This window comes from Crinia signifera, chromosome 7 (genome assembly GCF_055691185.1).
Source record: "Crinia signifera chromosome 7, ASM5569118v1, whole genome shotgun sequence".
NCBI lineage: Eukaryota > Metazoa > Chordata > Amphibia > Anura > Myobatrachidae > Crinia > Crinia signifera.
Window position 1 is genome coordinate 34,256,145 of NC_139223.1, and position 18,987 is coordinate 34,275,131.

The 18,987-nt window shown below is 45.8% G+C and overlaps 1 protein-coding gene across 1 annotated transcript in view; it reads left to right on the top strand.

The window, feature by feature from the left end:
• Positions 1-18,987, top strand: part of LMF1 (lipase maturation factor 1) — a 257,843-nt gene that overhangs the window by 112,590 nt on the left and 126,266 nt on the right. The window contains exon 5 of the mRNA XM_083152787.1: positions 5,930-5,995. Within this exon, the coding sequence (XP_083008913.1) occupies positions 5,930-5,995 (66 nt within the window). The remainder of the gene's footprint in view (positions 1-5,929; positions 5,996-18,987) is intronic.

Consider the following 18,987-nt stretch of genomic DNA (forward strand, 5'->3'; position numbering starts at 1 on the left):
CGGGTCAATCGGTCGGTCGCATCGCGGCCGATTTTAATTGGTCGCGACCGACCGATTGACCCGATTTCTGTCAATCAAAGTGAAAAAATTGTAAAAAATCGGCCACATCGTGAGGATCGTGTCCCTTAATTAAGAGCCACGATCACTCACGATTGTGGCCGTTCTAGGAAACAAGTACCACCAATGCTTATAATTTTCCTTATAATAATGTTATTTCTTAGATCTTTTCAGTTACTTAATATCTATGTGGTTATTATTTATTTATTTTATTTATTTATTAACAGTTTCTTATATAGCGCATACATATTCAGCAGCGCTTTACAGAGTATAGTTGAACATTCACATCAGACCCTGCCCCAGTGTAGCTTACAATCTATGTACATGCAGATATTCTAGGGTTAATTTTGTTGGAAGCCAATTGACCTACCAGCATATTTTTGGATTGTGGGAGGAATGCGGAGTACCCGGAGGAAACCCACGCAAGCACGGGGAGAATATACAAACTCCGCACAGTTAAGGCCATGGTGGGAATTGAACCCATGACCTCAGTGCTGTGAGGCAGTAATGCAAACATCCGTGATGTTATTAGGTGTCTGTTGTCATTTGTCTCATGGTTACAAAAATAAATGCTCATTTAAACCTATTTAATTGAATTGTGATTGTGAAGAGAAAAATAGTTTTAGACATTTTTGGACCTGCACAAAAGATGATGCTGCCACGTAAAGTATTGTTACAAGGAAAACAGCAGCAATGTAGATCTGATGGCGGTATTAATCTGCCAAACGTAACTAAATATTGCCATGCTTCTCATTTACGCTACCTCGGAGACTGGATACATGGTAAGAACATGTACTCCAACCCAGCCATAGAGTCGACTTTTTTGAATAAAGTGAATTTAATTGTGTTTCTACATTTGCATGATGAGGAAATACCTGCCTCAGCCCAAGCTAATCCACTATTAATGTCTACCCATAAAGTGTGGCACATACTATGCCACAAACTGATGCTCAACCCGTCAACATTTGCACAGGCAATAGAAAAATTCCCAATTCTACAATCTTTTCCTTTAGCATACACACACAAGCCCAACATTATGTGGCTGGTCTTTCCAGGGTGCTTTCCCCAAATATAGTAATCAGCTGGACACCTTACTACGGAGGGAGAACTCCCCGTTTAAAGCAATCTCTGTACACTACTCATTCCTCCGCACCCCCATCCAAATTGATGATTTAAAAACTGGGTTGGCACAACGGAAAGATTATTTCCCATCACTCACTACCAAACAATTGTTAAAAACCTTTGAACTTTCTGTTAAATTCAGGGCTTAAAGTGGTCCTGGAGAGGTGGTGGAACTCCTTTCCCCTAAAACTGCCCCCCCCCCTTTCCCCTCATTAGGCAGAGCCACAAGGAAGGGGTGTGGCCACACAATAATAACTCCAATTAAAATTTCAACATACAATAGCACAATCATATACACATTACACCACATGTAGTGCCTTTGATTTATATTAAATCACAGAGTAGTGCCCCTTATATAGGGGTCTGCTCCTCTTAGTGGCTCTTCTTCACTTCAGCAGAGGTGCATGACATCACATATGACGTGACAGAAGAATAAGCCACTGGAACAGGCTTTTCTGTTGGAATTACTGTTCAGGGCAGTAGTAGAGGTGGAACTCAGTTCCCCCTACCATTAGAGGTGGTGGAACTCAGTTCCACCCCGTTCCCCCTCACTTTAACCCCTGGTTAAATTAGACCCGCAGTCTCTTATACTGAATTGTTTATGAATATACTACACCGTACATATTTATCGCCACACCATCGTTATTTGATGGGTCTCATCGATGACCATTCATGTCTTCGATGTGGTTCACGAAGGGCTGAATTGTATCATTGCTTGTGGGAATGTCCAATAGTTCGGGAGTATTGGGTTCAAGCACAGATGGAGCATGCTTGGGGGCGCGAGCGCACAAGACGCTTGCACACCCGGTGGCGACGGAGCTCCCTGCCGCTGCCTCCCTGCCTCCATCGATGGCCCCCATCGCTCCAATCCCAACCCTGCCCATCTTCCTGAAGCGGAGATGTCGCCTAGAGACTGGGACGCGCCCAGTCTGATGGAGTCCCTCTCCGCCGGCTCTGCTACCCAACGCTATCTACCTTTCCCTTCACCTCTGAGTGGGCAATGTTTGGCATTATGCCAGTGGGGACCTGAGTGACGCAAGGAGTTAGGAAACGACTTATCTTATCAGCAGCTGCTAAGAAATGTATTCTCCAGTTTTGGCTCCACCCCACTGCTCCTCCATTCTTCCATATCTTTAGGATGGAATGGCTCGAAGCATCCTTACAAAAAGAAACATTTACCATTTTTTTTTTCGACACGTGGGAGAACTATATAGAAACTGTACTGTTCTCTATCACTGAAGGAACAGGTCGGGAAATGATTTCAAAACACGTTATGGTATGAATCACGGGTCCGTGCACAGCGGCGTAACTATAGCACCGCAGCCCCCGCCACCGCAGGGGGGCGCTGTGCATGTGGGGGCGCCGGGGGCTGCGGTGCTATAGTTACACACACCCTCCCCCCCCCCCCATCCCCCCGCAGACTTACCTATCTCGCTGGTCCCGGCGGCTCCGTTCTTCTGCTGAGGACCACCACAAAATGGCCGCCCCCATATAGCACATAGTTCTCTGAAACTGTCTGCTGTATGGGGGCGGCCATTTTGTGGTGGTCCTCAGCAGAAGAATAACGGAGCCGCTGGGACCAGTGCGATAGGTAAGGCTGCAGGGGATTAGGGGGGGGGGGGTTTGCATGGGCGGCGGGGGATTGGGGGTGCTTGGCGGGGCGGCGGGGAGGGGGGGGGCACCCCCCCTGATGGCGGGGAGGCGCCCAAAACTTAGTTACGCTACTGTCTGTGCACAAGACACCTCATTTCATTGACTACCATCCGTATGTAATGTTACTTGTTGTAGTGGTGTTATGGTGGGGTGGACTCGGGCCCTTCATGTGATCCTTCTGGTATTTTATTCTGTCTATCTTTGTCCTTTTCTAACCAATGACTACTATTGTAAGGTACCATTGTTACAATATGCTCTTTTATTTGACAAAAGCTTGTTACACAGAATGTTTATCGGAGTGTGTGTACACAGTGGGGAGTATTCAATGAGGTTTTTCACGATGTGCAGTGAATCTTGTTTAGGATTCGCTGCACATTCGCAGGGTTCCGGAGGGCTGGAGCATTCACTGCCAGCCCTCCCTCTCGCCCTATTCAACCCCTCAAGGGCTCGCTGCCCCTGACAGCGATTTTTAACCGCCGCAGGGAGCTGGGGGACAGCAGCAGGCAGGGAGTTGGAAGCCTCCCTGCCTGTGCCGGAATGTGTGTGTGTGCGGGGGGGGGGGGGGGGGGGCGGCTCCGGGGACACAGGCAGCACATGATGCCCCCGGGAGAGCTGGCAGGGGCGCGGTGGAGAAGCAGCTGCACTGGTCCCGCTCGTGCATATGTAATGAGCAGGACCAGTGTGCAGTAAATATTTAATGAGTGGCTCCCCGCCCCCTGCTGGCGAATGTGTAAAAGATAAATAAATAAAAAATTATAAATATATTAATAGCATGCCCCTGCACAGAATAAAATTACTGATTTTTTTTACACCAAAAAAACAACAAAAACCTTTATTTTAAAAGATCACTTTCTAGTTCACGTTAAAAGATGTTGAATGCAAAAACGGTGAATCGTGGCGAAAATCCTAGCATTGAATATATTCTCGGCAAATCCCAGTGAAAACCCCATTGAAATACACCGGGGAATTGCAGCGAACATGAAATGGAGAACTGGCCGGCACTCACTGCTCGCTTTCGGTGAATCAGATTTTCAGTTGAAAAGATTCACCGCAAGGAGTGAAAACAGCCCGATTCGCCCCCCAAAAAAAACAGTGAATCGGGAGCATTGAATACCGGCCACTGTGTTTGTACAGTCTTGATTTATATTGCTTTAATAAATGAAAAAAAATTGTGAAAAAAAAAAAATTGGTACAGGGGACGTCTGCTGTCAGTCACTGCCTTTGCTCTGCTTACTGGCCAAATTTACTGAGATGGGAGTTCTATTTCACACGGTATGTTAGGGGCAACCAATCATAATGTACTTCTTGTTTCTTTAGCACCTTCCAGAAGATAATAGAATGTATATGATTGGTTGCCCATAGCAACAACCCATTTGAAATAGAACTCCCAATGTAGTAAATTTCCCCCACTACAGGGGGGATTATCTTACTCTGTAATACATAGCTTCCCATATTTATTTATGTAAATAAGTGACTTTACTTGCTCTGACTGAAAATGAGTAACAGATCATGTTTTCTGAACATATACCATATATACTTGAGTATAAGCCTAGTTTTTCAGAACATTTTTTTATGCTGAAAAAGCCCCCCCTCGGCTTATACTCGAGTGAGGGTCCCACTTGAGTCAAAAAGTTTTCCCATTTTTTTTGTTGTAAAATTAAGCGCCTCGGCTTATATTTGGGTCGACTTATACTAGAGTATTTACGGTAGTTTATAATTAAATATGATTTTTGTTTTGATACTGCCAATGAATTTGCATTGTAATCGCAGATCGCAAAAAACCCCTATATAGTTGTCCATGAAAATGGAACCCGCATTAATTCTCTGTAGGTTTTACCACAAATTAATATTTTAATGTCATTTTTTCAAATGACCCAAACGTATGCTATCTCCCATTTTTATGTACCCCCAATTTAATTTGAGGACTTATTTTGCTGACAAACATTTGCTTTCTATCTTCTTCTTTTTTTTTTTTTTATGCATATAGCAGCCATTTGTTCCAATGTAACTACTCCAAATAGTCTACTTATCACCAATTGCTTTTTGGGTGGTACTGCAAAATTTCTCCATTTTCCAGTACAGTTTTTCACAGGTTTTGCCGTCTTGAATTATACTGTGAATCTGAGTTCATGTATTTAAAAAAAAAAAACATTAAATCCATTCCCTCGCTCTGTTCCCACAGTATGTATAAAAAGTTGACGCAACAAATTGCCAGGTTTTTGCAGGTAATAGGACACCGTCCAAAGTAGAGAGAGATAAAGTCATTGACCAACCAGCCCCTAGCTCAGTGGTTCTCCACCTCAGTCCTCAGAGCCCCTCAATAGTGCACGTTTTCCAGGTCTCCACACAGAATCACAGGTGAAATAATTAGCTCCACCTGTGATCCTTTAAAATGTGTCAGTGAATAATGAGTGCACCTGTGTACCTGCCAGGTGACCTGGAAATCATGAACCGTTGGGGGGGGAACCACTGCTCTAGCTGAATCTTACAGGCTGTGTTTAAAAAAAAGAGGCGTCGATTAGCCGATTCTTTATCTCTCTCCAAGTTTTGATACATCTATATCTTAGTTTGTGATTAAAGGTTATCCCTGAAAAGAGGAAATGCATCAAAATGAACCACTAAGTATAGCCAGTAATGGCTTTTACAGAACTTGCATTCACTGATGAGGAAATGTGCCGTAAAATCAGCTTTTCCACTGATGGACTGTTTAATGTCATTTCCCACATAACATGTCGGACAGATGAGCCGATCCGTACTCTTCTATCTGAGCGTGGCGGGACAAACCATGCTTTGCCGCAATGTGCTGTAACTCGTAGCAACCCAACAGATGTTCACTTTCAACAGTCGCACTGCTCATTATCCTGTGTTATGTGTTACAGCTCATTTCTGTGGTTACTGCTGAGAATTCACAGACCTTGTATGATCCGTGTAGTGTCTTTTAATACAGAGGAAACTGGCAATTGGACTGTATAGAGTAACGCGGACCAATGTCCCATTACGGACTCCACCAATGGGAGCTCTTCAACTAAGCTGATATATTATTATTTGTAATAACAACATACTGTATATAATTATTATTATTATTTATTTTTTACAGGGTCTGATTAAAATCCGAGGCGACCAGTGTTGGCGGGATCTGACTTGCATGAACTATCATTATGAGGTATGGACTGTGCGATTTATAGCCCTGCCGCCATCTTGCATCTATCTATGAAAGGGGAAGGAACGGTGTAACATTAACCCTTTGATTGCCAACATCTCTGTGAGAGATGTTCAACATATGTGCTAAAAATGCCGGCGTCACTCACATTTGTTATATAAATTCAAATAAAAAAATGTGTTAAAAAAAAAATAGATTATATTTCCTATATAAGGTAAACATTACCTGTCATTACGATGAATAAAAAAGGTTTGCTTGGTCATTTTCACACCTATTTCGACAAATTTGTTTGGCACGCAAAGGGTTAAAGCACTTGTTTCATATGTGGGGTAGATGAGACTACAGTCCCAGTCCCCCACATAAAAAAAAGGCCCATCATCATGGCCCGATGACCACATGTCATAACTATTATATGTTTCTATACAAAAGTGGGCAATTTTTCAACTAATTTAGGGAGATATCAGATCTGATAGTGTTGGAAATGTACACGCCCACGTGGTACTGGCCTCACAATACAGGCCACGCCTCCATGGCACTGGCTACACCCACACAGTACTGGTCACAGACAAACGGCACTTGACTACACCCATGCATCACTGTTCATATATCCTCAGCTCCTTACAATGGGCCCATTGCACTTCAAGACCAAGGGGAAGATGTATGAAGCAGTGATAAGGGAGAAGTGATAAAGTGCCTGGTACTTTTATCACCGGCCAATCAGCTCCTGACTGTTTGGAGCTGATTGGCTGGTGATAAAGTACCAGGCACTTTATCACTTCTCCACCCTTATCACTGCTTCATACATCTACCCCCCAGATCCATATGGACCTTAACTTAGTCTCAGGCCTCACCACAAGGGGAGCTGTAATAATCTGTTGCAGAGTTTGTATTGTTGTGCTAGACACTCTGAGATCAACAACGGTTGTGTAATAATGGTATGGCTGATTTACCTATGTTCAAGTGTGATATGATCAAAGTAATTGGCTATGGCTGCGATACAGGCTTTCACAGAAATATGGCAACGTCCAGCAGTGAGCATGAGTAATCTGATCTGTTCTGACATAGGTATGACATAAGTATATGGTAGGTATGACAATATGTTCAAAATATTTCCCAGTCCAGTTCCACAGTCCACACCAATTCTGCAGCTGTTCCATTGACTTGCATGATACAGTGGCTGGAGTATAAAGGGAATTATTTCGGTAGGTGTATTGTAAAGAGGATATCATAAAAGTTACCTACATATTTGTAAAGGAAACATACCGCATCTTGTGGTACGCCTGCCAATAAATACAGGCAGAGCGCCAGATGTATCAAGCTTCAAAAAGTGCTAAAACGGAGAGTGATAAACAACCAGCCAATCAGCTGACATGGCTGAGTTTGAAAAATGACACGTAGGAGCTGATTGGCTGGTTGTTTATCACTTAATAAAGCTTGATACATCTGGCCCTTCATCATTATTTGGCAACTGTCAAGGAATAAAAATGGCAGCACAGCAATAGCACAAACGTAATGTAGAATGTTAAAACCAATCAGAAATGAGCTTACATTTTGCTAACTTGCTCACAAAAGCAGTTATTTCATTGGATGATGAAATAAATCTTTGTAGATGAATGTTAATTTAAATGTTCATGTCTAGTTAGTGCTAATGTGACATAGAATGCACAGATATTTATGGTGAACCTACTTGTATTAATCGTACAGTATCTGTGACGTCTGTGGAATTTATTACATATCCTAGCCTTTGCTATACCCATTACTCAATCCCCCAACTGTGATTTCATCCCAAGGCTATCTCAGGTACTTTGTGTCCCCACAGGGGGGTTACTTTGTGACGGGAATATTGGGACATTTGTCTCTATCTCCCAATGTGACACATAATTGGCTTTCATGCACACACGGCGCTAGATTTACCTACACATTAGTGAATAACTGGATGCTTCTGGTCTGGAAAGCAGATTATATTATAACCTGGCCTCCCCCAGGGCTTATCACCAAATCATTTATCCGGCCAGTGATTGGCTTGAGGAAAATAGTTCAGACCCCCCTGCGATAAAGGCTGGAGCCAGAGCGCAAACAGCAATTTATTACCACAGTTACGGGGCTGAATCAATAGCTTTTTGGGACCTTCAAAGGCTTGGCCAAACAGCCATATCAGTCACTTCATTCCTGTATAGCCAGGGCACCTGAACGATGCTAGATCAGGGGCTCGCATATCATGCATGTGTCATCCACGGGGGTACATTCGAAATATACATTCATTTGTAGTGTTTCTTTCATTCAGCTGAAACAAAACGATTTGTATGGTGCACACAAAACAGGAGTATATAGTATATATTAAATGTTTAGACTTTAGGGGGGGTCATGTATACTAAAAATGTAGATTTTAGTGGGAACCTCACTCCTTAAAAATATATAAGCAATAAGGTTTTTTGTTTTTAAACATAAAGACTTCAGGTGCTGCGTGAGCAATGTTTATTGTCACAATGGCATACATTTACTAAAGTGTGATTTATTTTAGAAGTTAAAGTTGCCCATAGCAACTAACCATATTCTACTGATCAAACATACTTGTCTACCATCCCGGAACGGCCAGGAGACTCCCGAGAATGGGTCCGTCCGCCCCTGGAGAAGTGGGCAAGCCTTCTGCACCCCCCCCCCCCCCCCCCCCCCCGCAGCCCCCTCTCCCTGCAGGATAATAACGGTAGTCGCGGCTCTTCAGGGTAAGGGAGGGGCTAAAATGTTTGCCACTCCTCCCACATAGACCCGTTTACTTTTCTGGGGGGCGGTGCTTGATGACCGCAGGCTCCATCCGCACCCCCCAAAGTGCAGCTAGAATCTGTTTGGTTGCTATGGGCAACATAACTCACACTGTAGTATATATACCTCTAAATTTAAACCTGGTTGTATCTCACTCACACAGGTTTAGCTTTTGTAATCACTGGAGCAGTGGCGTATTTAGAATGCACCCATTTTTTAATACTTACCCCTCCGGAGTCCCGCTATGAAGGCAGGGTTGCTGGAATCGATGACAAAATGGGTGCTGCGCCATTTATTCAGAGTTCTGCGCGTGCTCAGTAGGGCCTAAGACCTCTAGTGCTCACTCTACTGCACTGCGACAGGGAGAGAGGAGGTGGCCCTTATGGAGGAGGCTGCACACAGATCTCCTCCTCCTCCTCTCTGAAAGCGCCTTTGTACTGTGGCCGGGAGAGAGGAGGTGGTCCTAATGGAGGAAGCTGCACACGGACCTCCTCCTCCTTCATTCTGAAAGCGCCTCTGCACTGTGGCCGGGAGAGAGATGGTGGTCCTTATGGAGGAGGCTGCACATGGACCTCCTCCTCTCTGAAAGCACCTCTGCACAGTGGCCGGTAGAGAGGAGGTGGTCCTTATGGAGGAGGCCGCACACCGACCTCCTCCTCCTCCACTCTGAAAGTGCCTCTGCACTTCTGCGAGAGAGGAGGTATTTCTTATGGAGGAGGCTGCACACGGTCCTCCTCCTCTCTGAAAGGGCCTCTGCACTGCGGCCAGGAGAGAGGAGGTGGCCCTTATGGAGGAGTCTGCTCATGGTCCTCCTCCTCCTCTCTGAAAGCGCCTCTGCACTGTGGCCGGGAGAGAGGAGGTGGTCCTTATGGAGGAGGCTGCACACGGACCTCCTCCTCCTCCATTCTGAAAGCGCCTCTGCACTGCGGCCGGGAAAGAGGAGGTGGCCCTTATGGAGGAGGCTGCACACGGACCTCCTCCTCTCTGAAAGTGCCTCTGCACTGGAGGTGTTACCCTTGAAAAGAACAAGAGTATGAAACATGCAGATAGTCTGCTGTAGTTGAACTACAACTTTAAGCATGCCCTGCTAGCTGCTGAACATGGGTTTGATGTAGATCAGCAGTTTGTGTCAGGGTTTCAATATCTGGGAGTATATTTACTAAAGGAAGATTTTGGTCAATTTTATCGATTTAAGATGATTGAAATGTCTCTTAAGGTCCCATATACAGGGCAGTTTACCTACAATTTGGGTTCCATTCCTGTGATTGCAGCAATCAATCACAGTGAAAGAACCCAAATTGCAGGTGACTGACAGAAGGCCCGATGCAATGCGCGATCCTGTGCGCATCGCACCACCAATCCAAGGCACCCTAGGGTTCCACGGCACACAGTTTGGGAACCAATGAACTAGAAGCTTGTTACGTCAGTGCGACCGGGATGTTCCGAGGTCCCAGTGAACTGATGAGCTGCTTCTACTGTGTGAATACTGTCACTTTAAGATTCTATTTTAGTTGAAGGAAATCAAAATACAATGAGATCTGCAAGAGTTCCCAGTGTGGCGACTTCTCCAGCTGAATTCCCCAAAATACAGAGAAAAAGGGGAAATAAATGGGAAGTTTTAAACTGAGCCTGGGGATTTTGTGTTTAGCGGTAACCAAGTCTATTCCTGTTCCACAGCCAGGTTCCGTCACACACACACCAGGTCCTGCTGTAGATATTCATTGTATTATATAACAGGAGTGAGCGCAGGCTGCTTCTGCATGGGGAGCATTGCATGACCCCTTCATGGGGCATCATCACACACTCACTCATCTAGCTGCCATATGTACCCCAGTATCCAGAACATCGCAATAAATTCACTGAAATGAAGCAAAACTGAGTTCAATAGCCAACACCTACAGTATCACTGGAATTGAATGCATTTGCTTTAATATTTAAAATGAAACATACTATCAACACCTCCATTACTTCCAAGCCCCCCCCCCCCCCCCCCCCCCCCCCATATATTTGTCATTATGCCCCAAATGGATGTGATATTGGGGAAAGAGCTGCTGTGGTCCTGCATCTGGGTATGAGTCTACTAATTCTGTTACCACAGTTCCACAGAGCAAGCCTGTATGTCTGTCAGTCAGGGTGCCTGCCGGGATCCCGACTGTCAAAACGCAGATAGACAGGTGCCCGACAGCCACCCGCTATTTTCCCTCGTAGGGGTCCACAACCCCCACAGAGGGAGAATAGAATAGGTGGCTCGCGTAGCGTACCGTGCCCGCAGCGTGGCGAGCTCAGCGAGCCCGCAAGGGGCTTTGTTGCGCTCACCATGCTGTCTGAGTCTGGGCAGTCGGGATCCCTTTGTCGGCCTAATGACTGTCGGGATCCTGACTGTCGGAACCCTATACCACACCCTGTCAGTCACTCCTGCCTGCCTTGCTAGAGAACCACTTCCCTCCTAACTTACCAACCTGTTCCAGGGCATCATATAGTGGAAGGAGCAAAGAGCCCAGCAGCACAGAGTATATCAGGAGATGTGTTATGTGTGCCAGTGAGTATAGGGCAGCATGTGACAGGGGGCAGTGACATGCTGTGAGGAGGGGAATGGAGGAGATAAGCCACAGACTGAGAGTTCTATAGTGGAAGGAGCAGGGTCCCCAGCAGCACAGAGTATATCAGGAGATTAATGATTTGTCAGTGAGGACAGGGCTGCATGTGACATTGGGCCTTACTCACTATGTTTTACTACTGCGCATGTGCATACACTTGGTGTGAGCGGGCGTGGCGAATTGCTAGTTCGCCATCCTGTTCACACCTACCAGTGTGGACGTGTGGTGGTGACGGGCTGCGTCCATGGGAACACCCAGTGTTTGATGGGTGTTCCCATTAAAACACTGGGCGTTTCCATGGAAATTTAGCAGTTACGCAAGGGGCGGGCAGCTGACCACTGAATGTCAGCTGCCTGCCCTCTTCCCGTACAGGAAGCACGCAAGCTAAGACACCGGAGAGTGTTTTAGTTTTGCGTGTTTCTTCCTAAAGGCACCTATGAGGGCCTTTACACTTGTGAGATGTTGTGAGATTTGACCCAATTCAGGTGGATTGAGTCAATTTATCTGACAAAATCTGATGTGCCTGTCTGACAAAATCTTATGTGCCTGATGTGTAGGACACAATCCACAATCCTGTGCCATTGGCTATAACGGATTCAGTATTAAATCCCGGCGGTCGGGATCCCGGCGTTCAAAATCCCGACGCCGGATTCCCGACCGCCGAAATCCCGACAAGGGGGGGGACGTGGATCGCCCCCCCCCCCCCCCTTGCGGGCTCGCTGCGCTCGCCACGCAGTGGACCCGGTGCCTCGCTACGCTCGGCACCCTAATTTATTCTCCCTCCGGGGGTGTCATGGAGGGAGAAAGTGTCGGGATTTCGGCGGTCGGGATTTTGAACGCCGGGATCCCGACCGCTGGGATTTACACTGCATCCCGGTATAAAAGATTGATCCTCCTGCACATAGGATAAATCTTGAGTCAATCAGGTCCAACTTGTTGAACAATAAGTTGAACAAGTGTAAGGGGGCCTTAAGGCCCCCCATACATTAGGCCGACTTGTCCTAAGGACAAGTCGGCCTAATGTCGGCCCCGACTTCCCCTGAGCTCCACCGGCAGCTCCTGATATGATTTGGCACTTGATGTGCCATTTTTACATGTGATAAATCGGATCGATTTATCACATGTAAATCCGGGGGAGCTGTGGGAGAGCAGGGTCTGGGGGGAGCTTGCAGGGGGACGACGACCAGAGACCGGAGAGCAGGGTGGGTGATGCAGAGGGGGTAGCCAGCTAGCGACAGGAGAGGTGGCGGGGAGCGGGGTCCGGTCCAGCTGCAGGAGCGGTAGTGAGCTAGCGGGTGGACTGGAGACTAGGTAGCGGCAGGCGGGGAGCACAGAGCGCACAGCGCATAACAGAGTCCGGGTAGCGGTGAGCGCCGCGGGAGAATAGGAAACATCCTATTCAAAAGACTGGGCGGGCAGGGCGGTCGCTGATTGGCTGAGCTCTCGGCCAATCAACGGCCGCCCAGTCTTTGAATAGGATGTTTCCTATACTCCCGCTCGCCGCTACCCGGATTCTGTTATGCGCTGTGCGCTCTGTGCTCCCCGCCTGCCGCTACCTAGTCTCCAGTCACGGGACCGCGCATCGGATCAGATTGGATGTCATACCCTACGTGATTTGGCCAATTTCACCCGATTTATCAGCCCAATCCTCCAGAATCGGGTAAAATCGGGCCCAAATCGCGTAGTGTATGGGGGCCTTTAAGGCTGTCAATGGTTGTTTATGCAAAACATACATTCGCAGCTGTGCGGGAAACTCGCCGAGTGAGGGGGCGCGGGCGGCTGTGCGAGCGGCAGGCGGCGTTAAATCCACATCGTTGCGTGTGGACTAGAATAAGGTTCTACGTTAGGAGGGGAATGGAGGCACAGCTTTACATAGGATCCCGGGAGTCAGAAGCAGCAGTGGTATCCTGATACTCAGAGTCCCAATGGATCCCGAAGGTCAAGGTGCCCATAAACTGTGCGATGATCGCACCCATTATGGGCTAGATCGCATCGTATCGCAATGCATGCGTTTTGCATGCAATGTGATCCGAGAGCAGTACAAAATGTATGTGCTGGGATCCTGCTGTCTATAATCCGACTATTGGGGTCCCGACTGCCGGGATTTCATACCCACCCTCTTTATATCTAGGTAAACCTATTGTTTGCCAGATAAAACTTCTGCAGTGCCGGACACGTGATACCGGGTGATGCCAGCAGCATATTGCAGGCAGTGCTGAATTCCAGGCTACAGTAAGATAGTCAAATGAGCACCTTTGTAGCCCCAAGCCGGGTCCTGGAATGCAAATGTGTATCATGCAAATACGTTCCCCACAGCTCCATACTTAGGTGCGTTTGCATACGTGAGCCACACAGCACAGCGAGGCAGCTACATATGCAAAGCTTTCCTCAGAATGTTATTTTCATGGAGAGAAGTGTTCCGGCCCCACGCGCTCGTCTGATTGGCCGAGCCTGAACAACAATGCCCTCATCCTGGCTATGGGCTTCTCTTGGATAATTATTTCATTCATTGTGTTGGTTGGTTTCTGTGAGCAGACACTGCCTCGCTCCAGTCAGTGCGGGTAGAACAATGCATGGTGGCTTTCTACCTGCAACCTCTGGCCACATCAGAGACTCAGGGGGTGATTCAGATCCGCTCGCAGCAGGCCGAATCCGGTCCGCCGGACGATGGTGCGGGTTTGCGCAGGGTTTGGTCAGGCTTACTGCCCAAGGGGCTGGCAGCGGGGACGATTGATCTGAAACGCTGCCAGTGGGGAACTGGAACGTGATCAACCGTCACAAGTTCGACACGAGTTATTTGGGCAGGACCAACCAGAATCAGGGCCTATATAAGGAATTGCAGAAGATCATACTAATTATAACAAGACAGTCAAGTTCCTGAAGAACTAGAACTACAACTCAGTCTTGCTGTCGGTGATGGGAGCGTATAGTTACGTCTCCAAGCCTTGTTGTTGTTACGTTCCCAGTAAGTTTAGTTACAGACGACGACCGAAATATGTTACTTAACATGAATATAATGTTTCAGGTAAAACAGAGCCGTTGTCAGAGTTTTCCTCACTGGATCCACAGCATGAGAGATCAGAGACGCGGTATACAGCATGAGAGATCAGAGACGCGGTATACAGCATGAGAGATCAGAGACGCGGTATACAGCATGAGAGATCAGAGATGCAGTATATACAGCATGAGAGATCAGAGACGCGGTATACAGCATGAGAGATCAGAGACGCGGTATACAGCATGAGAGATCAGAGACGCAGTATACAGCATGAGAGATCAGAGATGCAGTATATACAGCATGAGAGATCAGAGACGCGGTATACAGCATGAGAGATCAGAGACGCGGTATACAGCATGAGAGATCAGAGACGCGGTATACAGCATGAGAGATCAGAGACGCGGTATACAGCATGAGAGATCAGAGACGCGGTATACAGCATGAGAGATCAGAGACGCGGTATACAGCATGATATGTAAAGCAATTGATCACTCATTGTGTACCAGATATTCAAATGATCTGAATGTAAATCATCAGCATGACAGTCTCCTTTATCTGTGACACAGAAGATCACACTTTGTCGGACTGACTGGATCAGACCATAGTCCAACTGTTAGTGCAGAGCATTTCTTCTCCTGACGGGGCAGCACCTTCCTTCTAGAGATGTTCCATCATCTAAGGATCCGCACTGTCAGTCCCTTTATTCCATATAAAATACTTTAACTCACACAAGGCCATAAACCAAACTACCCCAACGCCCATCTCTTCTCTTATCTCAAAATGTCTCTCAACCCGACCTCTTCGCTCTTCGCAAGATCTACGTCTCTCATCCACAGGCATTATTAGTTCCCATCAGGGATTGCAGGACTTTCTGTGGGCTGCACCCACTCTGTGGAATTCCCTCCAACCTTCAAGTGTTCCATGAAAGCTCTCCTCTTCAGGAAAGTTATCAAATTCCAGAACCGCCCACATAACCTTCATAAACGCTAGTGCCCAATTGCATCCCCTCTGTACATTCCACACGTAACCTTTGATTACGCGGACCATGGAATGATGTGGAAGGCACACGCACATCTACGGGTACTCTGAGGTAACCTTGGATGTGCGTGGGCATTCAGAAGGAAGCGGCGATGTCAGCTGCCCGCCCACGCTGGGCTTTCCCATGGGCGCGACTATCCGCCTCCGCTCCATGCCCCACAGCCGAAATGTTGGGTGCACGCACCCGGCGAACAGTTTGCTTGCAGTATGCACATGTGCAGAAATGCGGCTGCGTATGTGCATAAACCAAACATCAGTCCCTGTGCAAACGTACTGCCCATGTTACCAAACCAGAATAACCCCCTTAGCCTTTTATATATAGTGATATCACCTGTCCGTGTGTATCCATGTCTATTTCCCTATAGATTGTAAGCTTGCGAGCAGGGCCCTCCTACCTTTATAACCCCATACACACTAAGCAATATTATCAACGATTTCGCAATTTGTTTTCCCTTCTATGCGATATCATTTATAATATTGCTTAGCGTGTATGCTCAATATCGTTAACAATGTGCACTCCCGTACATCGTTAACAACCCCCCCCTACTTACTACATGACCATCAGCGAGGCATGCTATCATAGGGGATAGTGTGACATCACTGAACAATATTGTTATTTATAGGCACTATATTGTTCACCTGGGACTATATTGTCTATATTACCCAGTTTATTTTTTTATGTTATTATCATTATTTTATTATTTATTAGGTGGATCCTCAATTGGATGGGTTACTGAATCACACCAACTGTATGCAGGGGCGGCGACAGGTCAGCCAGACCATGGTAAAATGGAGGGGGTGTGGCCACCGGGCAGGGGTGGAGCCTCTGGGGGCATGACCATATCCCATGAAAAAATAAATAAACGAGATGGAGGTAAAACGTACCCACTCCGCTCCCCTCGACCTTTGTGGAGCCTTATCCATAAACAAGGAATATTCTACACCAATATCCAATAATCCTTGTATAACTGGGATAATCGGTGTAAGGGAACTGTTGCTATGTGGTACTGCGGCTTTGGTAGTCATGACACGGGCAATATTAATGTAATGCCAATTTCTCTGTGGCTCGTATGTACACAGCTTTGTAAATGGAGGTAAGAGGAAAGTATTAGTAGGTTTTTATGAGGCTCTGTTATACATAATTTGTAATATGGATTTTTCCTCTCCGCGTCTGTAGCCTTTAGGTACAGCAACGATTTCCTGAGGTGATAAAACGCTCGTTTGGACCTAGGACATGTGGTGTTAGCTGGGAATGCGCTGTTAATGTTGTCCATTGAAGCTTTTACATGCCCTAAACTAGATTTTCATTAAACATAAGTAACGCTTTTCGTAAAGTTGCATAAACTTGAAAAGCAGTCCCCCCCCCATCCTCCATCTTCTTGGTAAATAAACTCCATCTGGGCAAAGTTAATTAAAATTACAGATTCTTTTGTTATTGTATATCTTCAAAGTGCCTTGAAGTCACCACCGGCGGCCGACGGGTTAACGGAGCCACATAAACCATCATTCTTAATTAGCCGTCTTCTCATAATTGCTCACAGAAATGAGAGAGCATGCTGAGTTACAGTGTTCCGTGGTTAATAAGAAGAACATCTTAAGAGGCTGTAATTACTCTGATAAGCCCGGTCCCGGCTCAGACTCCCCAGCCGAGGATATTAAATCAGTGTTGGGAATGAGCATGCCGTTACTCACTGCAACAATGACTATATATATATATATATATATATATATATATATATATATATATAATGTGTGGGTGTGTGTGTGTGTGTGTATGTATGTTTGTATGTGTATATATATATATATATATATATATTTTTTTTTTTTTATTACATATGTACAGTACATACATGATCGTATGTGGCACTAATATTGCAGTAAGGAGAGGGTGCTGGATCAAAAAAGAAAACAGGGCCTGTACCATATTACCTGCACACTAGGCCTGCCATGGGGGTTCTCCATGGTTCCAGCCTCTTCAGGGGGCAGGTCCTGATGTAGACATCATCAAGCCCCACCCCAAGTAGTGCAATTAGCAGGTCTACGTGGAGCAGGCGGGGCTAAAAGGGTGTGATTTGCATATTTAGCCGCGATTCACGGCAATTTCCAGGGGGCCGGGAGGGTGACACGATTTGCGGGAGGCTTCCTGCCACTTCGAGAGAGTAGGCAACCCTGGGCATAAGGGGCATTTGGCCTGTGTCCACATCCAACATGCATGTCCCAGAGTCATTTCTACATATCTACATCCTAGGAAGACCGTAGTCCCCTGTTGTGTGTGTGTATATATATATATATGTATGTAAATATATATATATATATATATATATATATACAGGGCTATTTTTGTGCAGGCTCCAGCAGGAACTGTGGCCCATATTCTAGTTCACTCTTTCTGACAAAATATTTCTTAGATGGACAAAACCATTTGCACTGCAGGTGAGGCAGGTGTAAAACCCCACCCAAATCTAATTATCTCTGCACAAGTAACACCTGCCTCACCTGCAGTGCACATGGTTTTGTCCATCTAAGAAATATTTTGTCAGAAAGAGTGAACTAGAATAAGGGCCACAGTTCCTGCTAGAGCCTGCACAAAAATAGCCCTGTATATATATATACATACACATATATATATATAAATAAAGAAGAAAGGGTATAGAAGTGCGCTGATAGAAGTTTCACCAAGGATTTCACAAAGAAAAATATATAAAATGTATTTCTTACAACAATAATAAACAATAAAACCGATAGTACAAGATTTTCACTATAAATGGTCCTGTGTTTGATACCGCTTAGAGCCAATTTTCCTGAAATCACCCTACGTGTTTCATCCCTAACGGGACTTCTTCAGGGGTATAGGGGTATCAGTATGTTACTGGTATTTTGTATAGTAAGGACCCAAGGTGGGTAAAGCCAACGGATAAATCTGACCAGTGATCCAATATATAATCAGAACATCGTATTCTCAGGACATATATATATCGCTTTTCAACTGATTTTTTTTTATAAAAACAGGGCAGACCTTCTGTGATCAGTGGTGTCTGTGTGTAAAATATCATCAGTCAGAGAGCGGTGGTCTTTGACTGATGATATATGCCGTTCCCCCAAATGCTGCGCATCCACGGAATAAACCGTGATCTCACAGTAGCCTCTAAACAAATTGATGAGCTCATTGAGCGTCTGCTAATACGGGGATATGGGGCGCAGTGTTTGGAAGAAACTAAAATCAGAGTTTTAAAAATTGATAGACAATCGTTACTTAAAAATAAGAGAAATGACAAGGTTGATAAATCACAAACATCGTTTCCCTGGGTAACTGAATACAATAATTCATCAGCTGCTATTAATTACAGTACTAAAAAACTTTGGCCGATTATTCAAACTGATGCAGACCTCAACCTGTCACACACCAAAGTGATGTCCTGTTATTCTAGAGCAGTGTTTTTCAACCACTGTGCCGTGGCACACTAGTGTGTCTTGAGCTGTTCTCAAGTGTGCCCCCACATCTAGAGATGCCCAAACCCATTTACAGCAACCACCAGTTCAAATGTTATTTACTGGTCTCTTCTTTTCATGTAAAGGGCCAATGTATTTTATTTTTGTTACCT